The following is a 26954-nucleotide window of genomic DNA, read 5'->3' as shown; positions in this document are numbered from 1 at the left end:
CTGGAGAGGGACTGGGGACAGGGATGGAGGGACAGGACACAGGGAATGGCTCCCACTGCCAGGGGGCAGGGATGGATGGACATTGGGAATGAGGAATTGTTCCCTGGCAGAAGAGCCAGGTCCTCTTCCCAGGGACCCTCTGCAGAGCAGAAACATCTGATTTAGGCCCAGAACAGTGCAGTGACACCCAACCTTCCCCCTGCAGCTCCAAGGAGATCCAACCCTGCCTCTCCTCCTGCTTTTCTCACCCCAAGGAGCTCCAACCCTGCAAACGCCATCTCAGTCATGCTGGTGGTGTTTTAACCCACACAAACGGTCCCAGGCCATGGAATCTGTCATGCAGAGGCAAAGCTGATGTGTTTGCTTGGCTGGTGCCCTGCCCATAAGGAAAATACCTGCTGTGAGATCAGCCCAGGTTCAGCTGTTTGCCCAGGAGGCCGTGCAGGACTCGAAGCCTTCAGGAGAGGAAGATGAGATCAAACAAACCCGGGGAGGTTAATGGGGTTTGCAGGCCAGGGGGGCAGAGTGGAGCTTAGGGAGTGGCTGCAGCAGCGTTTCACAGAAGCCTGGAGTGCTCTGGGCTGGACAAGCCCCGACACCACCAAGTCCAGCTGCCAAGAGTGCCCCGTGTGCCCAGGTGCCACATCCACACAGCTGCTAAAGCCCCCAGGGACGGGGTCTCCACCCCTGCTCGGGGCCTGGGGTGGAGGAATCTTCCCAAAATCCAGCCTGGCACAGCTTGAGGCCCTTTCCCCACATCCTGTCCCCTGCCAGCTGGGGAGAGCTGCACGCTGCACAGCAGCAGGAGGGTGGAAGGGCACAGCCCAGCCCTGTGCCCACTTTCACCCAGTTTCTCATGCCTGAGAGCTCCTCCACCCTCGGGGCCTCTCTGCTGAGCTGCCTCTATCACAATGTCTCAATCCTGCCCCGATAAGAGGGCCCGGCCCAGCTGGCAAAGCGTTTCTGATTTTATTTGGCATTATTTCCCCTCGTGGACTTTGGCTCGGGGGCAGCCGCCCCCGCACGGCCCCACGGGCACTGCCCAGCCCCGGGGTGCCCCAGTGCTCCCTGCACCCGGACAGGACCTGCCCTGCCTGCCGAAGCCCTCTGGGGCCCTCCAGCCCTCTGAGAGGCGGGTGGGAGCAGGCTGGGGGTTCCTGAGTTTTTGGGGATTCACCCTAAGCACAGAGAGCAGTGCTCCGAGCCCCTGGCAGCAGGCTGGGAGCTGGGGGGCCTGAAAGGTCCCTCCCAACCCCACATCCCCATGGGACTCTCCCTGTGATCCCCCATTTTCACCCTTATTTCCTGCTGCAAGCTGTGAGTAACCCATTCCCAGGAAAACCAGGGGCTCCAATGCTGCCAGGCGGGCCGGGAGGAGAGGGGAAGGCGGGACCCGCTCCTGGCAGGGAAAGGAGGCGGGGGAAAGGAGGGACTTCATCCCAAACCCTGCCCGGAGTGCCCTCAGCGTGCCCCGGGCACCTTCTCCTCCCGTCCCGCACCTCTCCAGCCAGCCGGGACGCGCTGGCACTGCCCTCTGGGGCTCTCTGCAGGACAAAGCAGAGATCCCAGGGCAGAGCTCAGGACTAAGCTGTGCCCAGAGCAGTTTAATCTCCTCTGGGGCCCTGACCTGAGAGCACCCAGTGGAGCTGGGCTGACACCGGGCCCTGGAAAGCAGACTGGAAACTTCAAATCCGCTCTGGCCCGGGCCTGTCTGGGCTCCTTCCGGCTGCACACGGAGCTCTGAGCACAGACAGCTCCACAAAAACATGGCTTTTCGTAAAAAAACCTTATTTTGCATAAAGAGGAGCCACCCTGCACCTTTGGCGCCAGGTGTCAATGAAAACCGTGCAAAGAACGTGCAAGAAAAACAAAACCAAGAGAGAAGTGAAAACTCAACCGTTTGTGTCTTTTTTAATCCCTTTACTGATTTCACCACACAGAAAATTAAAAATAAACAGTACAAAGAGCTGTAAAAAATTCTGATCCTTCCAAGCAAGGTGCATTGCACTGCAGCAGAAAACAAATCACGTGCTGGCTCAAGCCTAAACAGTGGGAATATTTGGCAAAAACCCCTCTGTACCAACAGACACCTGTGTCCAAAGGGAAAAGGTCCTGTGCACCTTGATCCCTTTGGGACACGTGGCACAAACACCATAAACCTCAACAAACTGGAGCAGCCCCAGGGGTTTGGGCAGCCCAGGCTGTTGGCAGAACACAGACTGTGTTCAGCAATCGCAGTTGGCAGAACACAGCAGCCCCGGGATGTGCTGGCGGGGAGATTTTGGGGGAAAACCCCCCAGTTCAGCCTGCTGTGAGCCCTGCCTGTCCCCAGACCCTGAGGAGTGTCGTCACCACCCCAAGGAATGCTTGGCTCAGCCTGGGATCCATGCTCCAGGTCCAAATGACCCTCTCCCCTGCTGGCAGCAGGGTGGGATTCCAGCCTGGAGCAAGAGAGGGTTTGAAACAGCTCCCAGGACAGAAAAGCAGGCAGAGGGTGAAAAAACAAAAAGCCTTTCTAAATGATGATTCAATTAAAAAACCCACACAGCAGGACACAGCCAGCGTGGAGCACTCACACTCCAAAAAGCACACGCACACACTCTCCAAAGCCCCGGCAGGGCAGCACGCGGAGCCCCGCACCCTGCAGCAGGGTTTGTGTCCCCCTGCCCAAGGGGCTGACCCCAGCCTGGCCGGTCCCCCAGGGGCTCCCACCCTTTTCCCCAGAGCTGCATTCCCAGCCCTGCTTCCCTGCCCCTCCCTCCACACAACCCCTGCAAGTCCTTTCAGCACCCTGCATGTTTCCTAGGAGAAGAACCCTGAGAACTCTCCAAAGCCAAGAGGGACTCTGGGGCTTGCCAAGAGCCAGCAGAAAGGGACAGGATGGTTTCAGCGTCTGGAGAAGGCCAGGCCCTCCCTCCCTCCCCTCTTGGAATGAACCATTAGCAAATTAGCAAATCAAAACCGGAGCTGCAGCTTTCACAGTGACCAGGAAACAGCTCTGCCCTCGTCCAGGGTGCCCATAGGGCGAGGAGCTGATTGTTCCCAAGCCTGGCAAGGCCAGAACATTTTAATTTAATTTTTTAATCATTTAACGGGAATTTAACCATCCTGGGACTCTTCCCGTGCAGTCAGTGCAGGACTGGCACACGCCTGGCACCCGATGTGGCGCAGCTGGAGCTCTGGGCTCCTCAAATCCTTTTTTTTCTGGGAAAATCTAAACCAGGAGCTAAGCAGGTGCTTTGTGCCCTCTGCAGAAACATCCCAGCTTGGAGACACCTGTGTGGAGCAGAGCTGCAGAATGAAAAGCTCACAGGTGTAAGTGGGGCACCAAGCCTTGGGCTGACCAGCACCAGTGCAGCACTGGAGGGACTGGGAGCCTCCCTCATCCCAAACCCCTCAGGGATTGGCATTCCCTCCTTCCTACACCTGACGAGGGCAGGCAGCAACGCTCCCACCTGAATCCCTGAGCCAACAGGGCACGGATTGCCCAGCCTGACCCCCTCCTCCTCCACCACACCACCACCCACACCCCCAGTGCACACAGCTGAACTGGGAGCACTGGGAGGGGAGAGACCTGCGTGGAGCACGAGGGGTTTGAGCTACAAAAACTGCTTCAGCACGGGCAGAGGCGTGTGTGAGAAAGGGAAGCTGGGTGTGAGGCTGACCAGGGAGAGAAACCCCAAATCTGAGCCAGGGCTGGGTCAATGCCAAACAAGAGAACCCGGGTGCTCCCAACCTGAGCAGCCAAACCAGCAGGGGGAGAAGGAGGGGCAGGAGGAGACCGAGGCAGCTCCGTCCCCAGGGAGGGACAGTCCCGTGGCTCACTGTGCAGCAGATCCTCAACTCCCCCCTAAAGGAGGGGTCAGTCCAGCAGATGGCAAATCCCATGGCACTGGGACACGAATCCTGGGTCTGGCTTTTCCAGCAGCCAGACGCCCAGGGGGAAAACAAGGCAGCTGGGAAAGGAGCAGTTCAGGGAAGTGAGAGGTTTTATCAAGGTGCAGGTGCAAAACAAAAAGCGTCTGCCCTCCTTCCTCCCCGTGGGCTGGAATCCGGCTGTGGCAGCACTGCATCCCCGCCATCCTCTGAGCAGGAATCAGATCTGGAAAGGCAAAAGGAAAGGCTGGGACTGCCTGAAAGCCCAGAGTTACTCTGCTGCTCTGTCCAGGCTTGAGTGGGCTGAGAAGCTCCCAAAGCAAGCACGAGCTCCTGCCTTTGCTTTCCTAACTTTGCTATGGTAGAAAATAATTACAGGCACGTCTGAAGGGCAAGAGGTGGAACAAGGCTTCAAGGGAGAGAAGAAAGGGATTTCTCCACAAATCCTACCCTTCTCCCTCTGAAATCCTCTCTGACAAGTCATTAGATCAGTGACAAAGTCATCCAGCGCAGCCCAGCTCCCATCTGTGCCCTGGGGCAGCTCTGCCAGCACTCCTCAGTCTCACTTTCTCCATTTCCTGGCAAAACCCTGTTTCTGCACCAAACTGTGCTCCCCAAACTGCCTCTGCTGGGCCTTTGGGACCCTTTCTAATGCAGAGGGCCAGTATTTTGTGTTTCCAACACCCACCAGGCACACCAACCCCCACTCTGGGCTGGCTCTCACCTTCTGATCCAGTCTCTGATAATCACCAGATTTGGGCCGCCGACCAGTTTTGGATCTTTTTCCTTCCAGAGCAAAAGCAATGATCTTTGGAGAGAGAAAAAGGGAGACAAGGTGAGTGGAACAGCAGCTTCCAGCACAGGCTCACCTCTGGATTCTCATTTCCCTGCTCCCACAACCCTTTTCCTGTGACCCAGCACTTGAAACATGTAAATGCCAGCACTCAGCCATTCCCAAGATGGACAAGGTTTGCTCAACAAGCACAAAACAGTAAGAATTTTCTTTTTTTTTTTGTCCTCCCTCAAAACCAGCTTTATGTGAGGAAAAACAACCCCAACCTTGTGATGCTGCTACAGAAATCTGTCAGGAGGAAACTGTCAGAGATAAGATGGAGGGATCCACACCCCTTTGTGGTTTACACCTCTCAGCTGAAACCAGCAGCAGAGCTGAGAACACCCAGTTCCCACCACATGCAGCCCCATTCCTGGCCACAGCAACCCTCCCACGGCTGTGGGACTACAGGAACGTGGGCCAAACTGGGAGACACTGGTGAGGAGCCAGTCGGGAGGAGGGGAAGGGGCTGGCAGGGCGCTCACCTTGCGTTTGTTGTGGTAGGCCACGTACAGGGCTGCCACAATGACTGCTGTGGTCACCAGGTAGGCAAAGAAGTGGCTGCTCTCCGAGCGGGGCCTGGGCAGGGAGGGGACACTGCTGTCCCTGTCCTGCTCCTGGGAGGGGTCACTGCCCTTCTCAGCCTTGGCCACGTCCTCCAGGGCGCTCTCCTCGTTCTCCAGGGAGCTGTCACCGTCCCCAGCAGTGTGTGACACGGCGCTCTGCTCCTCCTGGGAGGTCTGAGCACTGTCCTGGCCGTGGGGCTGCTCACCAGCAGCACTGCCCTGGCTCTCAGCCTGGGCCTGCTGCCCTCCTTGGCTGCTGGCCCCGTTGGCAGCCTTGTTCTTGTCACTGTCGTCCTGGTTGGTGCCACTCTGGGTGTTGCCCTGCTCCTGGTTGGTGCCAGCCTGGTTGGTGTTGTCCTGGGTGTTGCTGTTCTGGTTGGTGATGCCATTTGTGTTCTCGCTGTCCTTGCCATCAGTTTGCTTGCTGTTGTCGCCCTCGTCCTTGTTGCTGCCGTTCTGGTTGGTGCTCTGCTTGGTGCTGCCATTTGTGGTATCACTGCCCTTCTCGCTCTTGTCCTTCTTGCTGTCCTCCTCCTTGCTGCCCCCTGCCTGGCTGCCAGCCTGGCCGTTCTCATTGACACTGTTCTGCTGATTGTTATTGCTCTGGCTGCCGCTTCCACTGTTAGTGCTGGTCGCTGTGTTGCCCTGGCCACCAGTGCCACTGCTTTGGCTGCCTGCGTTGGCAGTGTTGGAGTCCTTACCGCTCTGGCCATCACTGCCCTGGGCACCACCGCTGGTCCCTGTATTGCCCTGGCTAACACCGTTGGTCCCTGCATTGCCCTGGGCACCAGCGCTGGTGTCTGTGTTGTCCTGCCCCTCACTGCCTGTCTTGCCTGTGTTACCACTGTCCGTGTTACCACTGTCGCTGCTCTGGCTTCCACCTCCTTGTCCCCCGCCTCCTCCATTGCTGGTTCCATCTTTGCCATTGGCCCCTTGGTCCTCCTGAGCACCCTCTGTGCCGCTGCCTTTCTGTGACTCCGCTTCCTCCTTCTTTTTCTCCTCGTCGTTGTTGCTGCCATTTCCAGTCACACTGTTGTCCTGCTGTTTGTTTGCCGTGTTGTCACCCGTGTTGGTCCCGCCGCTCGTGTCTGGTTGGGGTTTGCCATTGCCGGAGTTACCGTTGTTTTGCTGCCCGTCTCCATTCCCTGGGGCTGTGTTCGCTGTGTTGGTGTGTTCCCCGTTGTCACCTGCTCCGGCTCCCTGAGACACCGCGGGAGATCCGCCGGTCTCCTTCTGCGAGGCGTCTGCAGCGGCAAACACGGGAGCACGGTCAGGGGCACCGGGGGGAGACCCCGAGAGGGGCGGCGGGGCCCGGGGGCCACGGCACCGGAGCGGGGGAGCCCAGAGGGGAGCGCGGGAACCTCGGGGGAGCGGGGGTTACCGAGGGCGGAGGGGGAACCCCGGTGAACCCGGGGGGAACGGAGATCAGGGGTTACCAAGAGTGTGGGGGAACCCCCAGTGACCGAACGCGGCGGAACCCCAAGGGCCGAGGAAGCCCGCAAACCGAGCGCGGTGCCTGACCCCCCCCGGCCCCAGGGTTTCGGTGCCCCCTCCCGCCCCCGCGGCAGTGTCCCGGCGCGGCGTACCGGCGGCGCAGAGCCCCAGGAGCAGCAGGAGCAGCACCGAGAGCACCGAGAGCAGCGGCAGCGCCCGCGGGGCCTCCATGGCGGGCGGGCCCTCACCGCCGGCTCGGCCGCTTCCGGGCGCGGCTCTCGCGAGAGCGGGGAGGGAGCGGAGACGGAAGTATATTTGCATATTTGGGCGGGGCATATTTGTGCGGGGCGGGACTTGCTGAGGGGCGGGTTTGTGGGCGTGTCCAGGGTGGGGCGGAGCTTGATTCGGTTGGGGGCGGGGCTTGCGAGCCCCTTTGGGAGGCGGTCGGCGCCCTCTGGCGGTCACAGCCGAATTTTGGGGTAAAACCCAAGGGTTTAGGGTAAAACCCACGGGTTTAGGGTAAAACCCGCCGGTTCCGGGTCTGTTTCCCGGCCCTGAGAACCCGGGGCGGACAGTCAATGAGAGAGGCAGTGACTGCAGCCCCAGACCAGCTCTGGAATGGGCGAGGCTGGGGACAGCCGGCAGGAAATCAGGGCTGCTTTCTTTTCCTTTTCTTTTTCCCCTTCCCTTTCCTTTCCCCTTTCCTCCAGGACAAGCTCTGCAGAACCTGCTGGTTTTGGATAACCCGCTATTTTTCGGGTATTATTTTATATTTTTTTAATACCCTGTTGTTTTTCAGATATTTAAAATTTTTTGGATACCTGTTACTTTTCAGATGCTGCTTCGTATTTTGGATAACCTGTTGTTTTTCCTTTTTGGCCCAAGCAGGCTTGTCTTGTTCCACAGCAGCGATTCCCAGCGGAGCAGGAAACTGTCAGCAGGCACCCAGGACTGTTCACTTCTATCATTTTATCTGGTTTAGACGGTTAAATCTCCCTTCTCCGGGCTGAATATCCAGGAATCTGTCTCCAGCAGGGATCACACCCTTCCATGGGTCCATGGCCCGCTGCAGTTTCTCCTAAAACAGAGGAAAAACATCACATGGAAACCAACACAAGGAATAATCCTGCTTGGAGTGCGGCGGGAGATGCGGCTGAATTTCTCCTCTCATGGTTTCTTTTTCCCGATCCCCGGGGAATCTCAGCTCCATTCAGCACATTCCACCAGCCCCTGCTGCCCGTGCCAGCCTTCCCAGGGAGACCAGAGCAGCTGGCCCAGCGCTTTTTGGGGATTTCAACAGAAAACCGAGGCTGTTTCTCATGCTCGGCTTCCACCCAGCCCCTGGAAGTGCAGAGCGGCTGAGCTCAGGCCGAGTTTGTGCCCAGGGGGATGGGATTCTGCCCTAGGCACCGTGGGCAGCGCAGGATCCAGCATTGCTGAGGATGAGGAGGAGCAGTGACCCCCCCCCCGCCTCCTGTCCATGGATCCTGGGGTACCCCAGGCTGGGAGGGACCCCCAGGACCCCCCAACACCTGAGCCCGTTCTCACCTGGGCACAGCTCCATCCCACCTTCAGCTTTGGGGCGCCCTCTGCTCTCACCGATCCCCGCAAATTCACTTTTTGGGGATGGCTCTCTCCCGGAGCAGGCCGGACGCGCAGGTCTGGCCCTAATTAGCGCTAATTGGGGTGTTTCCAGCGCTGTCCCGAGGTCTGGTGTCAGGATAATAAAGTCCTCACCTCGCCCGACGTGTCCGCATCCCCAGCCCGCCCCGTCCCCCCCGAGGGCTAATCTGCTCGGGATAAAGGATCAAAAGGAGGAACAATTAGCAAATGGAAGAATTTAATGACGCTAATTAAAATGTATTAAGTGTAGCCAGTGCCTCTGCAGCAGCTGCTCTGGCAGGAGCCCCGAGGACAGCGCGGGAGCCGCAGCCTCACCCCGGACATCTGGCCCCGAGGAGGAAAAAGGGGTTTGGAGCAACCTCGGAGCCCGTGCTGCAGCCCCTAATTAGCTCCATCTCGGCAGGAGACCCCCGGGACCTCATTAGGCTTTTCAATTAGTGCCCGGCCAGCCTGCAGGGGGGCAGGGCTGCAATTAAACCAGCGGGAGGGGGTGGCAGGAGGAGCCCCGCGGCCACAAAGAACCAGGAGAGCTCCAGGTGCTCCCAAAGTGTCCAGAAAGAGCCAGGAGAGCGCCCGAGGTGTCCAGAAAGAACCAGGAGAGCTCCAGGTGCTCCCAAGGTGTCCAGAAAAGAGCCGGGAGAGCGCCCGAGGTGTCCAGAGATGGCCTGGAGAGCCCCAGGTGCTCCCAAGGTGTCCAGAAAAGAGCCGGGAGAGCGCCCAAGGTGTCCAGAGAGCAGCCAGGAGAGCTCCAGATGCTCCCAACCTGTCCAGAAAAGAGCCAGGAGAGCCCCAGGTGCTCCCAAGGTGTCCAGAAAGAGCCAGGAGAGCTCCCAAGGTGCTCCCAAGGTGTCCCAAAAGCTCTCCTGGATCCCCTTTGGGCACATCCAGAGAGCCAAACCCTGCTGGAGCATCCCAGGCCTCCCTCATCCTGTGCTGCCGGCTCCATTTCACCCCCCAGCTCTGAGGACAGGTTAAATCGTGAGGAACATCACCCGAAACCTGTCCAAAGCTGAGTGGAGCCACCAGAGCTCCTGGTCACACCATCCCAAATGGAAATACGCTGGATTTTTTCAGGTTTTTTTTCCTACAACAAAGATAAACCCCCAGAGTTTCCCTCTTCTAGAACCAGAGAATGGTTTAGGTTGGAAGGGACCTTAAAGGACAAATCCAGTCCTGTCCCGTGGGCAGGAATAGCTCCTGTATTCCAGAGGAGAATAAAATAAAAAAAAAAAAACATTTTCCACGGACAGCCACTGTGATACCTGCATTTTCACCCCTGTGGATAGACAGAGCTCCTGTATTCCAGAGGACAATAAAATCCAAAAAGGACCCAATTTCCGTGCACAGCCACCCTGAATCCTGCATCTTCTCACCTGTGGACAGACACAGCTCCTGTGGGAGCATTCCAGAGGACAATAAAACCCAAAAAACCCTATTTTCCATGGACAGCCACCCTGTATCCTGCATTTTCACCCCTGTGGACACACACCGCTCCTGTGGGACCGTTCCAGAGGACAATAAAACCCAAAACCCCCCAATTTCTGTGCACAGCACTGCTCCCCTGTGTCACCTCGTGCCCAGAGCAGGGCTTGGGCACCAGCAGCTCCTGGCAGGGCCAACCCCAGCCTGCCCCAGCCCCAGAGCAGCACCAGGCAGTGGAACAGATGTTCCCTGTCCCTATGGGAAAGCTCTGAGTCAAACAAAGGAATATTCTCCTGCTGAAGCCCAACATCTGTCTGGGGCTGTCTGGCTCTGGCTGCGGTTTAATCCCTGTGACAGGGCTCTCTCCATGCCTCTAATGCCCCATGAAATCCAATCCAAGGGGCTGCTTGTGCACAGCCTGCTCCTGGTGCTGGGGAGAGCGGGGCAGAGCGTCCTCCTCACCAAAAATCAACTTTCTTGGAACGGTTTCTCTCAAAAAAGCTCAATTTTGGCTCTTTTCAGGCAATGGCCACGCACGTTGTGGGTGCACCCTAATCCCCTCAGCCCCAGCTGTGTGACACGTGGCTGTTCCTCCCCAGCTCCAGGCCAGAATTCACACAGGTTTTTCTCTCTGAAAGCGAGAAATTTAAATAATTTGGAAATTTAAATAATGGAAGCACCTCCCAGATCTTAGCTCTGGCAGCTCAGGGATGCTCCAAGCTGGCGATTCCAGCTGCCCACATGATGGTCCTGGGCTGGATAGAGCAGCCACGCTCCTGCTGGAGCTTCCACAGGGCTTCGGAGCTGGCCCCAGGTGTGTCCCCAGGGCTCAGGTCAGTGCCCGTGGCTGGGGCCTGGTTCAGGTGGGAGTTTTTGGAGTTCTGCCATGAAAATCCTCCAATCCAGGTGTTTTCTGCTGCAGATATGGATGCCAACACCTCTCACATCTGGAAAACACAGACAGATCCTCCTCATAAATTAACTCCAGGCAGGTGCAGCTCCAGGTCAGTCTGCAACAGAGACAAAATTGTGAGTTCTGGGGGGAAAATTGAGGGTTTTTTTCCTGCTGAAATACAAGGAGAGGAAGAGTCCTGATACACCCAGGTATGGAGCTGACTGAGGACCCCAAATGGGCTGAAATTCCATTGAGTTGGTTTTCTGTTGGTTGTTTTTCATGCCTGGTTTGGAAGAAGCAGCTCCAGAGCACCCAGCACACACCAGTAACTCCCAGTGCCCGGTTTCTCAGGCACTGGTTCACCCAATTTCCCCTCTCCTGATGCCTGGGTGACTCTAGCAAGCTGTACCCTGTTGGTGGCAGCCCAAAATCCCCCTGATCCCTAAGCCAGAGCTGTTCAGGGATGCTGGAGCTGGGGAGCAGGAATTCCATCCCAAGGTATTTCCCAAGAGAAGCGGCAGAGGAAAAGAGGTGAGCGCCCCCAACACAGACCACACTCACACCGCCGGCTGCAGCTGCAGTTTTTATTTCCTTTTGTGAAAAATAACAGGGTTTTTTGAGGTGATAAAAACACGACCCCTCCCGGGGCTCAGCCCCAGGCCCTGCCCAGTGCAGCAGGAGCGTGGTGGGCAGGAGCAGCACCGATGGGGCAGCACCGGCCCCGTGCCAGGACACGGAGCAGGATTTGGGAGCAGCTGGAGGCGTTCCTGCCCCTGGATCCGGGGTGGAGAGCCAGTTCCAGCCCAGTTTGGGGCTGGCACCACCGTGAGGGTCCATCCCCGAGCCCCACGGCAACGATGGGCATCAGTTCCTCCCTCAGAGATCCCCCTCGGCGGCACCTTCTGGAGGGTCTATTCCATTTTTTTTTTCTTTTTTTTTGTTTTCTCTCCTTTTTTTTAATAAAAACAGTCTTTAGGTTGACCGCTGGCAGCAGCTCTGAGCAGAAAGCCCCTTTCCTCCAGAGCCTGCTCCCCAAAGAGTTCAGAAAGGGTCAAATATTGACCAATAACGGTTTTGGCTGCGTTCGAATCTTGATTGTGGCTTCTGCAATGTACAGCGGGGAGGGGACGGGGTGGGGAAGGACAGGAGGGGAGGTTTGTCCCTCAGTCAGCGGGTTTGGTGACCAGGGACAGCGGCTGCGTCTGCAGCGCGGCCAGGGCGGCCGGCATGGCGCCGGGAGGGGAGGCCAGCAGGGCCGAGGGGGCCCCCGAGGTGAAGGGGATGGGCCTGGAGAGCAGCGAGGAGGAGGAGGAGGAAGAGGAGGATTTGCTGAGCTGGGCCCGGGCCTCGGGCTTGGTGGTGAGCGAGAGCGGCTGGGCCTGCTCCGAGTGCGTGGCGGCCGGCGCGGCCGGCGAGGCCAGGGCGGCCGACGGCGTGGCCGGGGAGTCCAGCATGGAGCCGTGCGACGAGGCCGGGCTGGGGCACGGCTTCTCGGGCAGGAAGGGCACCACGCAGGGCTTCTTGCTCCGGGCGGGCAGCGAGCCTGCGGGGACAGGACAGCGTGAGGGGCGCAGGGGGCGTGAGGGGCATGAGGGGCCTGAGGGGACAGGGACAGCGTGAGGGGACAGGGACGGCGTGAGGGGCACTCACCGTCGGCATCAGGGCCCTGCTGCTGCTGCTGCTGCTGCTGCTGCTGCTGCTGGGCCAGCTTCTCGCGCTTCCGCTTTTTCTTCTTGCCCTGAACGAGAGAATTTCAGCTCCTCCCGCGGCTCCCGGCCGCCACGGGGGTGCTGGGGTGGGAAATGTGGATGGGAGAGCACGTGGAGGGGACTGAAACCATCACATGCTGCCCCAGCAGCCTGAATTCTGCCCCAAGCACAGCCAGCCCCCTCCCAGCACCCCAAACTTTGCCCCAGCCCTCTCCCAGCACCTCCAATTCTGTCCCCAGCCCAGCCAGACCCCAGGAAGGGGCTGGGGTCCCCATGGAGGGGGGGTCACACGTACATAGTTGTCCCTTGCTGACCAGGTCGGGTAGAGCTGCGAGTGCAGCTGCCGCTCCTTCCGCGCCAGCTCGTAGTACTTGGCCTGCTCCTCTCGGGACAGCGAGTGCCACTGCGGGGACAGCACATTGGGGACACCAGAGCCACGCTGGGGAGCCCAGAGACACACTGCGCAACCCCAGAGCCACCCCGGGGACCCCAAAACCAGGCTGGGAACCCCCAAACCCACACTGGGAATCCCAGAGCTGCTTCAGGAACACCCAGATCCACTCTGGGGACCCCAGAGGTGGCTGGAATCCCCAAATCCACACTGGAGACCCCGAGCACCTGCTGCCCACCCCATCCCAGGTCACCAGGAGCTCCCTGGGGCTCCCGGGCTGGCAGTGCCCAGGTGTGGGGGCTTCCCAAGCTGGCAGCACTCAGGTGTGGGCCCTGCAGGGTCCCTGTCCCCCCGTACCCTCCGTCCCAGGATCTGGTTGATGGCCGCGCTCTCCTTCAGCGTGCACTCGGCCACCACCTTGGCCCTCATCTCCTTCATGTACAGCATGAAGGCGTTCAGAGGCTTCTTGATGTGCGGCTTCTTCTCCTCCTCCTTCTTCACGGCCACGGGGGATTTCCTGCCAGGGGAGGAGCGGGACAGGGGGGTCAGGACTTATTTTATGAAAAGTCACGGACGCATTTTATGGAAAGTCCTTTCCTTAGGATTTTTTTCTCCTGAGAAGCTGAGAGGCCTCAGAAACGAAATGCAAACAATGGTTATCTGTTGCTGTGGAACGCAACAGGTGCATCTGTCATTGGTCTCATGTGGCTGTTTCTAATTAATGGCCAATCACAGTCCAGCTGGATCAGACTCTCTGGTCAGTCACAAGATTTTATTATCATTCCTTTCTTTTTTTTAATTATCATTCCTTTCTATTCTTTGCTGGCTTTCTGATGAAATCCTTTCCTCTATTCTTTTAGTATACTTTTAATATATCATTTTAATACATCAATATATAATTTATATATTATGTTATTATATTAATATGTTGCATTAGAATATATCAATACATATATTATGTTATATTATATTATATTACATTATATTATATTATATTATATTGTATTATATTATATTATATATTGTAATACATTAATATATTATAGTATATAATATATTATATATTATATATTGTATATAATATATAATATTAATATATTTAATTAAAATTTAATTTTTAAATTAAAATATACATTTTAAAATGTAAATTTTCAAAACTTAAATTTAATTGTTTAATTTTTAAATTTAATTTTTAATTAATTTTTTTATTTCAAATTTTAATTTTTACATTTAAATTTTAGTATACTATATATTATAATATATCATTTTAATATAATAAACATCACAAAATAATAAACCAGCCTTCTGAAACACGGAGTCAAGATTCTCTCCCCTTGTCCTGGGACCCCCACAAGCACCAGCCCGGGTCAGGACCCCCGGGAGCAGCCCCTGTCCCCCCTCATCCCGTGTCCCCACTCACGAGGTGCCGGCAGGGCTGGAGCTGGGCTGGGGGGGCTCCTGCTTGACGATGGGGGAGACGATGGTGGGGTGGGGGATGCCCGAGGGGTGCAGCCCGTGCGCAGGGGGTGGCACCACGTGCGGGGAGAAGCGGCTGGACATCAAACTGCAGAGGTGGGGACAGACAGCAGGGGTGGGACAGACGGCCAGGGACCCCCCAAACCGCCCGGGTTCAGAGAGCACCTGCCCCAGCCCAGCCGGGAACCCCGAGAACGTGACGGAACCCAAAATGCCCACTGGAAACCCCAAATCCGTGCTGGAACCCCAAACCACCCTAGAGACCTCAAATCTACCATAGAGACCCCAAATCCACCCCATAAACCCAGTCTCACCTGGACATGGAGGCATTCATGAGAGACCCCAGAGACCCCAAATCCACCCCAGAGACCCCAAACCCGCCCCACAGACCCAGCCCCACCTGGACATGGAGGCATTCATGAGAGACCCCAGAGACCCCAAATCCACCCCAGAGACCCCAAACCCGCCCCACAGACCCAGCCCCACCTGGACATGGAGGCATTCATGAGAGACCCTAGAGACCCCAAATCCCCCCCAGAGACCCCAAACCCGCCCCACAGACCCAGCCCCACCTGGACATGGAGGCGTTCATGGCCAGGGCGGGGTAGGGGTGCCGGAAGCCCCCGGCAGGGATGGAGTACACGGGCTGTCCTTGCCTACAAAAACACGATTTTCTTGGGGAAAAAAAAATCCTTTTCCACTTCACGGGCACCCTTGGGCTGCTCTGTCCATCTGCAGGATCCCCAGATTTTCCAGCAGCACGGAGTCCCTCCCTCCCCACCCCGACAGGACCCCAGATTCTGCCCCCCAGCACAGCCAGCCCCCTCCCAGCACCCCAAATTCAGCCCCCAAGCACATCCAGCCCCCTCCCAGCCCCCCAAACCCCAAAGCCCCCCGTCCTTACTGTGGCACGAGCCAGCCCAGCGGGGGTGGCAGCTGCCCCACGGCCCCGGGGGACAGGGGGTAGTAGGGGGGCAGCTCGGGGGGGTGCGGCGGCCGTGGGATCCCTGTGAGGGCAGAGGGGGGTCAGAGCAGCCAAGGAGCCCCCCGTGCCCCCCAGCACCTTCGCTTGAGCACCCCAGGTCCCCCAGAGCATCCTGTGCCCCCCAGCACCCTTCCGTGTGCACCCCAGATCCCCCCCAAGAACCTTGGATACCCCTGATCACCCTGTCCCCCCCCCAACACACTTCCGTGAGCACCCCAGATCCCCCCAGATCCCAGTGAGCACCCCAGATCCCCACTCTGAGCACCCCAGATCCCACCGAGCCCCCCGTGCCCCCCAGCAGCTTCCCTTGGGCACCCCAGATCCCCTCTTTGAGCACCCCATCTCCCTTTGAGCACCCCAGATCCCTCTGAGCACCCCAGATCCCCCCTCTAGACGTGTCCCCCAGCCCCCTGCACACCCCCAGGTGTCCCCCCAGCCCCGCTCACCCGTTTTGGGGTCGATGTCGGGGCTCAGGTGCCCGGGGGGCGAGCCGGGTGGGAAGGGCTCGCTGCTGTAGGTGATGAGCGGCGTCAGGGGGTGCATGTGATGGGCGTGCTGCACCACGGGCACCTTGTTGGACTGCGGGGAGAGAGGGCAGGGCAGGGCTCAGCCCACGGGAACGGCCCCAGGGAAGGTGTCCCTGCCCCACTGAGGGTGTCCCTGCCCCACTGAGGGTGTCCCTGCCCCACTGAGGGTGTCCCTGCCCCAGGGAAGGTGTCCCTGCCCCACTGAGGGTGTCCCTGCCCCAATGGGGGTGTCCCTGCCTCACTGAGGGTGTCCCTGCCCCACTGAGGGTGTCCCTGCCCCAATGGGGGTGTCCCTGCCCCAATGGGGGTGTCCCTGCCCCAGGGAAGGTGTCCCTGCCCCAATGGGGGTGTCCCTGTCCCAATGGGGGTGTCCCTGCCCCACTGAGGGTGTCCCTGCCCCAATGGGGGTGTCCCTGCCCCAGGGAAGGTGTCCCTGCCTCACTGAGGGTGTCCCTGCCCCACTGAGGGTGTCCCTGCCCCAATGGGGGTGTCCCTGCCCCACTGAGGGTGTCCCTGCCCCAGTGGGGGTGTCCCTGCCCCAGTGGGGGTGTCCCTGCCCCAATGGGGGTGTCCCTGCCCCAGTGGGGGTGTCCCTGCCTCACTGAGGGTGTCCCTGCCCCACTGAGGGTGTCCCTGCCCCAATGGGGGTGTCCCTGCCCCAGGGAAGGTGTCCCTGCCCCACTGAGGGTGTCCCTGCCCCAATGGGGGTGTCCCTGCCTCACTGAGGGTGTCCCTGCCCCAATGGGGGTGTCCCTGCCCCAGGGAAGGTGTCCCTGCCCCAGTGGGGGTGTCCCTGTCCCAATGGGGGTGTCCCTGCCCCAATGGGGGTGTCCCTGTCCCAATGGGGGTGTCCCTGCCCCACTGAGGGTGTCCCTGTCCCACTGAGGGTGTCCCTGCCCCACTGAGGGTGTCCCTGTCCCAGTGGAGGTGTCCCTGCCCCACTGAGGGGGTCCCTGCCCCCTTGGCTCTTTAAGGTCCCTCCCCAGCCCAAACCACCCCCGAATCCCCCCATGGAATGGGAGAGGGTCCCTGGGGGTTCTGTGGGTGCTGTGAACCCCCCCTGGGTCTGGGGGCTGCCCCCTCTCTCTCACCAGGTGGGCGGGCGAGGGCGAGCTCCTGTCCTTGAGCGTGGCCCCGGCCGGCACGTCCAGCAGCGGCCACTTCATCTGCAGGTACTGTGGGAGGGATGGACACTGCCCTGCAGGGACCCCCACGCAGCCCCTGGGCCCCAAAAACCAAAAAACCCTGCCCCGAAAAACCCTGCTCAAACAAAAACCCCTGCCCCAAAAAACCCCTGCCCCAAAAAAAACCCCCCTGCCCCAAAAAACCCCTGTCCCAAAAAAAAACCCCTACCCCAAAAAAAAAACCCCTGCCCCAAAACCAACCCAGCCCTGGCCTCACACACCCTGGTCCCAAAGCACCCCCAGCCCCAAACCCCCCCAACCCTGAAACATCCCACTCAGCCCCAAAACGTTCCCACAGCCCTCCAAGAAAACCCCATCCCCAAAAGATTGCCCAGCCCCAAATCCTCCCCCCAATCCCCAAATAATTCAGAAACAACCCTCTGACCCCAAAATATCCCCCAGCCTCGCCTGCACAGCCAGCCAAGGACCCCCCAGCCCATGGGCAGAGGGTTTTGGGGTTTTTCTCCCTTTCTGGGTTAAGATCTCACTGTGACTCTGGGGTGTCTCCCTGGCACCCCAAAAAGGGGCTCTGTGCGTGTTTGGGGGGCCAGAGGCAGCAGAGGGAGAGTCCCTGGAGATGCCAGGGCTGCAGAATGTGGGAATGTGGCGGCAGCAGCTGCTGCAGGAATTTCCCCAAACACAAACCTGCCCGAGCCCTGAGCCGGGGCAGCTGGAACCAAACCCCAGCGTTAACCCTTCCAGGACCCCCACCCAGGGCCCCCTGGCACAGAACAGCCCCCTCCCCACCCCGAGGGGCTGTCTGGGCTGCCCTGTGAGCAGAGGGACAGCACTGGGGCAAGTTTTGGGGATAAAAGGCTGAATTCTCATTTTGGGAGCCTGGGGAAGGGAAAGGGAGGAACAGGGGGGATTCTTTCAAAATACACAAAGCAGGGTGAGCTGGTGAACGGTTCAGTGGTGATGTGGAAAAATGACAAAATGACACCCCTTCCCCTCTCCCCTCCTCTTCCTCCCCTTCCCCTCCCCTTCCCCTCCTCTCCCTCCCCATCCCCTGGCTCCAGCTGGGACACAGCCCCCACTGTCCCCCCACTGTCCCCACAATGGGGACCCGAGCTAGGAAACAGCAGCAAAAAAAAGAAAGAGGAAAATAGTTGAAAATCGGTCACATTCCAGAGAGATTAGAGCCAGCCCTGGGTGCTCGTTAGCAGCCAATTAAAAGCAGGGGTAACCCCTTCCCTGCTGGAGCCCAGCCCCCCGGGAGCCCCCAGACCCAGGAGAAGGGGCCGGGGATGCCCTGGGGTGCAACTGGGGGCGTCCCCCAGAGGATTCCCACTCCTCCTGCTCTGCACAGGCTCCAGCCCGGCTGTGCTGCTGCCCTGGGCAGGGACAGAGCCCCTGGTGGGTCCCACTGTGGGTCCCGGTGTGTCCCACCCCATAGCTGCAGGTCCTGGCAGCTCCACGTGCCCGTGTCCCAGGGGGTTTGTCACCCTGTCCCAGGGTTCCATCACCCAGCTGTGTGTCCTAGCCCCTCCTGCCCCTCTGTCCTGGTCCCTCTGCTCCCTTTTCCCCCAAAATTCATCCCAAAATCACGCCCGGACAGACCAAGCATTAGGGCAGGAAACGGGGGTTTGCAGGATTTTTAATGCAGGCCCCCCAAATTCTCCGTCCAGGCGTGGCCACTGCAGCCCCGTGGCATCCCAAGGTGCAGCTTTGAGCAGTGTCACCGGATTGTTTGGGGAAAAAACACCCAAATTTGACTCCAGGAGTGACATGGAATGGGGTTTTGGAGAGAAATGGGGATGCTGGGCTCGATGCATCATCCAGTTCCTCCAAACTTTGTGTTTGAGCATAAGAAGGTGGGGAAAAAACCCCAAATCTGCCCAGGCAGAAGGGTCTGGGGCTGCAGCCAGGGATGGCACCAATGGGAACTGGGGGAAGCCCCGAAATGGGGGAAAAAGGGAATGGGAAGGGAGAAAGGAGAGGGGAAATGGGAAAAGGAGAGGGGAAAGGGGGACCTGGTCTCTCACCCTCCTGGGGTCCTTCACACCCCAAAAAATCCCCCAATGCCAACAACCAAGGAGCAAAGCCAGCAGCATCCCGGCCCCACAGCTGCTGCATTCCCCGGGATAGCTGGGGAGGCAGAAATCCCAATTACAGCTGGATTTACAGCCCAGGCAAGCAGACATAAATCTCTCCCCCACCCCCGCCATCCATCCATCCATCCGCTTCCCAGCCCAATAATCTCCTCCAGATGTTGCCCATGAGCACCAGCATGACAAATCCCAGCCAGGGGACTCCTGGGAGGGGCTCCTGCACCCCCACATCCCAGGGAGAACCCCAAAAATCCCCCAAAATAAGAGTTATTGTTCCATCAGGATTTAGGGTTTCTAAGGGTTTTAGGGTTGATGCAGGAGACATCTCCACGTTCCCTTTGGGCATTTTTGGGTGACAGCAGCCAGGCAGAGGGTGTCCCAGCTGGGGACGGGGATTTTGGGGTGGGGATGAGGGTTTGTGACACCCCAACAGCAGCTGTTTGTCCGTTCCCATAACACAGCCACAGGCCCCAGATGGGAAACGCCAACGGGGCTGGGAGATGAAAAATAAGATTAAAAACTCTCAATTTGGGATGAGCTTGGAGAGGTGGCACTGGTGCTACCTGATCTCCATCCACAGATGCCACATCCACACCCTGGCGACATTGGGGGCATCTGAGGGAGAGCTGGGGCCCAGGGGAAGGTGGGATGGGATGGGGTGGGATGGGATCAATGGGATGGGACAGGATCGATGGGATGGGATGGGATGGGATGCTGTGGATGAGGCTGGAGCACTGCAGTGGGCACAGCCCAGGGTGGTCCTGGGCCCACCCATGGGTGCCCCGAGCCTCTCCCACCCACAGAGGACCCCAGCCCGCAGCCCCTGCTCCCCGTCCCCATAGCCGGTGGCCCCAGACCCCGCTGCTGGCCCAGGCTTTTGTCTGCAGCTCCCTCAATGGATCCATTCATGGCCCGCATCCTCTGGGGGACCCCAGCAGGAGCAGCAGCCTCAGCTTGCCCTGGCACCAACAGCCCCGTCCCAGAGCCTGCAGAGCACCCTGGGGTGACACAGCACAGCCAGGTCCCCGTCCCAGAGCCTGCAGAGCACCCTGGGGTGACACAGCACAGCCAGGTCCCCGTCCCAGAGCCTGCAGAGCACCCTGGGGTGACACAGCACAGCCAGGTCCCCGTCCCAGAGCCTGCAGAGCACCCTGGGGTGACACAGCACAGCCAGGTCCCTGTGCCAGAGCCTGCAGAGCACCCTGGGGTGACACAGCACAGCCAGGTCCCTGTGCCAGAGCCTGCAGAGCACCCTGGGGTGACACAGCACAGCCAGGTCCCCGTCCCAGAGCCTGCAGAGCACCCTGGGGTGACACAGCACAGCCAGGTCCCCGTCCCAGAGCCTGCAGAGCACCCTGGGGTGACACAGCACAGCCAGGTCCCCGTCCCAGAGCCTGCAGAGCACCCTGGGGTGACACAGCACAGCCAGATCCCCGTCCCAGAGCCTGCAGAGCACCCTGGGGTGACACAGCACAGCCAGGTCCCTGTGCCAGAGCCTGCAGAGCACCCTGGGGTGACACAGCACAGCCAGGTCCCTGTGCCAGAGCCTGCAGAGCACCCTGGGGTGACACAGCACAGCCAGGTCCCTGTGCCAGAGCCTGCAGAGCACCCTGGGGTGACACAGCACAGCCAGGTCCCTGTGCCAGAGCCTGCAGAGCACCCTGGGGTGACACAGCACAGCCAGATCCCCGTCCCAGAGCCTGCAGAGCACCCTGGGGTGACACAGCACAGCCAGGTCCCTGTGCCAGAGCCTGCAGAGCACCCTGGGGTGACACAGCACAGCCAGGTCCCTGTGCCAGAGCCTGCAGAGCACCCTGGGGTGACACAGCACAGCCAGATCCCCGTCCCAGAGCCTGCAGAGCACCCTGGGGTGACACAGCACAGCCAGATCCCTGTGCCAGAGCCTGCAGAGCACCCTGGGGTGACACAGCACAGCCAGGTCCCTGTGCCAGAGCCTGCAGAGCACCCTGGGGTGACACAGCACAGCCAGATCCCCGTCCCAGAGCATCCAGAACATCCTGGCACTGACACCAGCACAGCCAGCTCCAGTCCTGCCCCTCCCCTGCCCGCTGCCAAGCCCTGAGCAGCATCCACAATATCCCCAGGGATCCCCAAGATCCCCAGGGACCCTCAATATCCCCAGGATCCCCAGGCTGAACACACAGGGTGAAATCCTTGCCAAAAAACCACCAGAAAAGAGGCAAACCGAGAAGGGGCACATCAGCCCTTCCCCTCCTCCTCCATCCCCTTTCCCCAAACTCCCCGAGAGGAAAACACAACACGGCCGCCCCCGGTTCCAACCCCTTCTTCCCTCATCCCTCCTCTTCCTCCGTCCAGGATGCACCGGGCACTTCCCCCCGGGTTCCTCTTCCCCCGCCCGCCGCTCGAAGGAAGGAAAACTAATGAAAAGCAGCTGCTGGGAATTCCAGAAGGATGATGAATGCGCCTCAGTCCCGGAACAATCCCAGGGCCGAGCAGAGGCGCCCCGAGCGCTTACTTCATCGCTTTAATTTGGGAAGCGCGTTAGAAAAGGAGGGAGGAGGGAGGTTCGGGGGTGGGAACCTCCTGGAGGTCTGCAAGCCCCGCCCGCGGGGTAATTAGCCGAAGAGCATAATTAAGGAGCGGGATAAAGGGGCCATTGTGTGCGGCAGCTCTGCGAGAGGGAAACTGAGGCACGGGGAGGGCTCGGCGCCGGATCGGCCCAGCAGCTGCACACAGCAGCGGGGACAAGCCAAAAAGTGGGGAAAAAACAGGGTTTTCCCTTAATGTTCACCAGGTGGGGAAGGAAGGCGGCGCTGATGGGGGGCAAATCCCAAATAAAGCAGAAAATCCCAAATTAGCGCAGCAGGAAGGAGGAGGAACTGGTCCCAGGATGCTGAGCATCCAGCGGGCCCCCACGCCAGAAAAATCCCCCCATTCCAACACCTCTGTCCGCATCGCAGCGCCAAAATCCCTCCAGGCTGTGCCAGAACCGCCAGCGAGACCCGCCCGGCTTTTGGAGCAGCCCTTCTCCCTGCCAAAAATCCGTATTTTAATCATTTTCCTTGGCAGCAGCGCAGTTAAGGATCTATTTTCTTTAGGAGACAGATAGGGCTCTGTGTCCTCGGGAATTCATCGCAGGAGTGGCGCAAAAAAAGCCGGAATGGGTCCAGGTTATGGATTTTTCCCTCATTTATTTTGGGATCGTGGCCTGCCTCGGCGCATTAATTACACCGAGGTGCATTAATTACACCGGCACGGCGACGGGAGAGCTGTTTGGATGGAATTCCACGCCTGAGGAAGGTTTGGATTTATTTAAATCCGCGCCTCCAGACTCGAATTCCTGGGGTTAAACTGGTTTTCTTGGGAATGGTGCCAATCCTGTGCATGGTCGCTGCTCCGTGCCTGGTTCCCATCCACTTCCCGAGCAGGAGGAAGATGCTGGGATGAGGTTTTGCCCAGTGTGGATCCATCCCATTCTGGGTTTGGGGTAAAACCCATCAGCTCCACGCCATCCTGATGGAGTGGATCCGGCGTCGTGGCAATGGGGATTTGCATCCACCCAGCTCAGGCACATCCAGAGTATTCCCTCTCCATCCACCCTGTGTTGTTGGGAATGATCCCAAGGAGCCAAACACCGCCTCACAGGTCCCCAATTCCTGATTGGAATTGAGGAAAATTGGCAGGAACGCTGCTCCCAACAATGCCGTTGTTAGATTCCAACAAATTCCTTCACCATCAGAGCAGAGCCCCCAGAGTTCTCCCTGGGCAGAAACTGCCAGGAAAGTGATTCTGGGGACCACGGAGACTTCCCAAATTCCAGGATCCCAGCTGGAAATAACCCAGGAGCAAAGTGAATTCACACAGATTGAAGAGCAGGAGCATCCATCCATTGGAGCTTGGTGGGTTGGCACAGGGATGGGACTTCTGGTCTGGAGTGTGGGAAGCACTGTGTAACCAGATTTCCATGGATATCCCAGATTTCTGAAGGTTTTGGAGTGGAGAAATGCAGAATTCCCAGTATTCCAAATAATCCCTCCGGCTGTTGGGCTGTCAGATCAGTGCTGGCACCTGCAGACTCATCCATCCTCAGGATCCATCCATCACCTTCCTGGCCTCCTCCTCAGAGCACCTCCCAGCCACGGAGATTATCTGGGGATTGGGATTCTTCTCCTAAAATCTTTCTTTTCCCTTCAATCCACAGCACCTGGGTGGGTGCCACGGCCTCTGGGACGGCTGCATCCTGCAGACCAGCTCCAAACTGGGGCAGAAACAAGGAGGAAACAGGGCAAGGACGGTTCCCAGGGCAGGCTGTGCCTGCTGCCGCCACCCCGCAGCTCCGCGTGTCCAGGCTCACCCAGGGCATTTGGGCTGGGAGCTCGGTTCCCCGGGGCCGTGCTGCGAGTGGGGATGTGGGGCTGGATCCAGGGGAACCGGGGGCTGCTGCCAGCACGGGCTGGGAGGCTGTGCATGGATGGATCCAGATGCTGTGTCCAGCTGTGCCTGGATGGATCCAGGAGGGATTCAGGGATCCTGTGTCCAGCGCGGGGCTGGGAGGCTGTGCATGGATGGATCCAGATGCTGTGTCCAGCTGTGCCTGGATGGATCCAGGTGCTGTGTCCAGCTGTGCCTGGCTGCATCCAGGTGCTGTGTCCAGCTCCATGGAGGGTTCTGTTCCCAGAGGCTAAGGTGTGGAGTGAGGAGGCCGAGCCTGCCTGGATGCAGGGTCAGATCCAGGGTGCTGTGCCCAGCTGGATCCAGACCTGGACCAAGGATGCTCTGTCCTGACTCTTCTTCTGTTTGATTGAGGATGCTGAGCCTTGCTGGGTCTGGTTCAGGGTCAGGATGTTGTGCCCAGATGGGGTCAGGGATGCCTGGAGGGATCAGGAACAGGATCCAACAGGAGATCAGGCACGCTGAGCCAGCAGGATCTGGTGTGGGGTTGAGGATGCTGCACAGGATCACAGGTGCTGTGCCCGGCTGGATCCAGACCCGGACCAAGGATGCTCCATCCTGCAGTGTCCTGTTTGATTGAGGATGCTGAGCCTTGCTGGCTCTGGGTCAGGGTCGGGGTGCTGTGCCCAGCTGGATCCGGTGTGGGATCAGGGACACTGTGCCCATCTCGGGGATCCCTGTGCTGCCACACTCACAGGAGGGGTTGGTGCTGTGCACAGAGCTCTGCTGCTCTCCCGTGGGATCCAGAGCATCACAAAACTCCCCCGAGCCGCCCCCAGCATCCCCACACACCCCTCACTAACCGGAGGCCCCATTCCGTCGGAATTCAGCCCAAATCCACGCTTTCCCAACGCCAGCCATCCCCCTGAAACAACCGGGAGGCGACACCCGCCCCAGCCCCTGTTAATTAATCCCCTTTCTGGGATTCATTAAATCATCGTTAGTGGCCGCTTGTGACGGATCCCGAGCCCAATCCCTGCTCATTATCCCGGATTCCCGGCCAGTGTTTGGCATCGCGGTCAGCCCTGCCTCATCCCCAAAACCTCCTAATCCCAGGAGTGACAAATTGGGAATACAGCCTTTATCCAGCCGGGATAATTAGCTTATCTGCCCTCCCCATCCCGGGATTTGCACTTCACGGCCGCTCCAACCAGTTGCTTCCAGGAAAGCAAAAGTAGGAAAACCCTGAAAATGCGGAAACCCCTCCGGGGGAACCAGCCGGGCTCCGGGATTCCGAACCATCACAAACACTGCGTAAATTCCACACAGTTCCCTGTGGATCCGGAGAAACAACGCGGAAAAGCATCACCGGATCGAGATTACACCTGGATAATCGGGAGCGAGGGGGTTCCACTGTCAGCATCCCTCCCCGAGGGGTCGGGACCCCCGGAGGGCTCAGAATTCCCTCCAGGATGGCCCCGTAGGAACACGTCGTGTTCCCAAAGCACCTCCACATCCCTCGCATCGCTCTGCGATGCTGCCCGGCACGGTTCGGGGGTCGAGGGACTTTGCTGAGGGGAGGGGGTCGCTGCCCCTCGCCCACCACCCCCAGTTCTCGCTCAATTTGCTTAATCACTTCTCCCCCCGCGGCCAATGTTGGCCCATTAACGGCTTTAAAACCCGTTTAAATGAGAAAAGCAGCAGCTCAGGGTCAGGTTTCGGGGCGGGTCCCCCGGAGCGAAGACCCCCGAACTCCCCACCCCCCTCTAAGCTCCCCCCCAAAAAGGGGCGAAGTGAGCCAAAACTAAAATAAATTAACCAAATATCTTTTTCTTAGCATCAGGTGGGCGCTGTCCTGCAGGACGGGCTTGGGGGGCTCTGAGCACCCGCGAGAGGCGAGGGGAGGGTCCGGGGGGCACTTACGGTGCGGGCTCCGCCGGGGGACAGCGCTCCGTTGGCGAGGTAGGGGCTGCCCAGCTCCGGGAGCATCAGGAACGGGTACCCGGGGTACGGGGGGCCCTTGAAGAACGCCCCATCCTGCTGCCGTCTGACCACTGCGGGAGAGGGGAGGGGGCGTCAGCGGGCGGGGGGCGCACGGCGGGGTCCCTCGGGGATGCCCAAATCCCTGGGGGGGGGTCCCGGGTTCTTCCGGGGGTCTCCGACGGAATTTTGGGGGAGTCATTGTCCCTCGCGGAGGGTGGGGGGGGCCCAAGTCGCTTGTGGGGGTTCCTGGATTTTCTAGGGGTTCCTTGATTTTCTAGGGGTTCCTGGATTGTCTAGGGGTTCCCACTTGGGGGGCAGCTGGGTGCGCCCCTCTGAGGGTGCCCAAGCTTCTTTGGGGGGTCTTTTGGGGGATCCCCGCTGGGGAGGGGCCCGGACAGGTCCCTTGGGGTGTCCCTGGTCACTTTGGGGTGCCCCTGGCTCTTCTGGGGGTCTCGGCTGCGCGGGGCAGCCCCGGGGGCGGCGGCGGCTCCCGGTGCCGGTCACTCCCCCCCGAACGGAGCCGGTCCCGGGGGCGTCCCGAGCCACGGGGGCACGGATCACCGATCCATGCCCGGGGCCGGTGACCGCGGCGGGGACACGGGGGGGGCACACACGGGGGGGCACACACGGGGGGACACACACGGCCCGGAGGGGACCCGGCCCCGGGGGACACCGCGGGGAGGAGCGGAGAACACGGACACGGACACGGGGGGGGCACACAAGGGGTCCCGCCCGCGGCGGGGGCGGAAACAAAGAAGTTGGGAAGTGCCGGCGGCTCCCGGGGGATGCGGCGGGGAGGGGGGGTCCGGTACCTTCTGCCAGCGAGTCCCGCGGCTTCTGGAAACTTTCCCGGGGCGGCGGGGGCCGCTCCGCCTGCGGGGAGAGGCGGTGAGCGGAGCGGGGCCGGGCGGGGGGCGCCTCCCCCCGGCTCCCCGCCGCCCCCCGCCTCACCTCGGGGCCGGGGCCGGCCGCGCCGCCGGGGCCGCCCCGGTTCTCAGTCTCGCTGACCAGCGAGGACTTGAGCTCGTCCAGGTCCCCGTGGGCCGAGCCGCGCCCCGCGCCCTTGTCCTGCTCCTCGCCCTCGTCCTGGAAGGCGATGAGCTCGTCGGGGGCCCCCAGGTCGTCCCCCCCCGTGGGTTCCAGCTGCGGCATCGTGGGGTCCCGCCCCGGCCCCGCCGGGCCCCGCCGCCGCCGCCGCCACCGCCCGGAGGGTCGGGAATGCGCGGGGCGGCGGGGCGGGGAGGAGCCGGGATGCAAACCGACACCGGGGGCCGGGCAGGGGCTCGCGCCGCCCCGCCGGGCCCGCTCCGCTCCGCGAGGGTCCCGCGCCGGCCCCGCTCGGTGCTGCCGCGACCGGGGCTCCCCATCCCGACCGGGGCTCCCCATCCCGACCGGGGCTCCCCGCACGGTCCGGACCCCCCATCCCGACCGGGGCTCCCCATCCCGACCGGGGCTCCCCGCACGGTCCGGGCCCCCATCCCGACCGGGGCTCCCCGCACGGTCCGGGCCCCCCATCCCGACCGGGGCTCCCCCACCCGGACCAGGGTGCCCCAGCCCTGGGCCCCCCGTCCCACGCGGGTGTCACCTCCCATCCCACCCTAGTCCCATTCGGGGTGTCACCTCCCA

General features: G+C 60.0%; 2 protein-coding genes across 5 annotated transcripts; both read right to left on the bottom strand.

Annotated features, from left to right (window-relative positions):
• Positions 1 to 2953: 2953 nt before the first annotated feature.
• Positions 2954 to 6974, bottom strand: TGOLN2 (trans-golgi network protein 2). Its single transcript, XM_054289149.1, has 4 exons — positions 6861 to 6974; positions 5194 to 6518; positions 4601 to 4684; positions 2954 to 4102 (listed from the first exon to the last, which is right to left on the bottom strand). Exons 1-4 carry the CDS (start codon positions 6937 to 6939, stop codon positions 4097 to 4099), a joined length of 1494 nt encoding a protein of 497 aa, XP_054145124.1. The 5' UTR covers positions 6940 to 6974; the 3' UTR covers positions 2954 to 4096.
• A 4602-nt stretch (positions 6975 to 11576) lies between these two features.
• On the bottom strand, positions 11577 to 26495 carry TCF7L1 (transcription factor 7 like 1). Of its 4 annotated transcripts, none has more exons than XM_054289193.1 (12): positions 26280 to 26495; positions 26141 to 26201; positions 25269 to 25399; positions 16828 to 16911; positions 15656 to 15788; positions 15129 to 15231; positions 14797 to 14880; positions 14169 to 14312; positions 13106 to 13265; positions 12653 to 12760; positions 12299 to 12386; positions 11577 to 12191 (listed from the first exon to the last, which is right to left on the bottom strand). In XM_054289193.1, the coding sequence occupies exons 1-12, from the start codon at positions 26478 to 26480 to the stop codon at positions 11812 to 11814; spliced, it is 1677 nt and encodes a 558-aa protein (XP_054145168.1). In that variant the 5' UTR covers positions 26481 to 26495; the 3' UTR covers positions 11577 to 11811. The 4 variants fall into 4 exon arrangements, with proteins under 4 accessions (XP_054145168.1, XP_054145165.1, XP_054145166.1 ...); XM_054289190.1 differs by having other exon boundaries at positions 12314 to 12386; positions 26280 to 26480; XM_054289191.1 differs by having other exon boundaries at positions 11577 to 12172; positions 12325 to 12386; positions 26280 to 26480.
• Positions 26496 to 26954: the final 459 nt, after the last annotated feature.

The sequence above is a fragment of the Melozone crissalis genome, unplaced genomic scaffold (assembly GCF_028551555.1).
Source record: "Melozone crissalis strain CALT ecotype California unplaced genomic scaffold, PUWL_Pcris_2 ptg000064l_1, whole genome shotgun sequence".
NCBI classification, from domain to species: Eukaryota; Metazoa; Chordata; class Aves; order Passeriformes; family Passerellidae; genus Melozone; species Melozone crissalis.
Note: the sequence above shows the minus strand (reverse complement) of the source record. Positions and strands in the feature narration are given on the sequence as shown.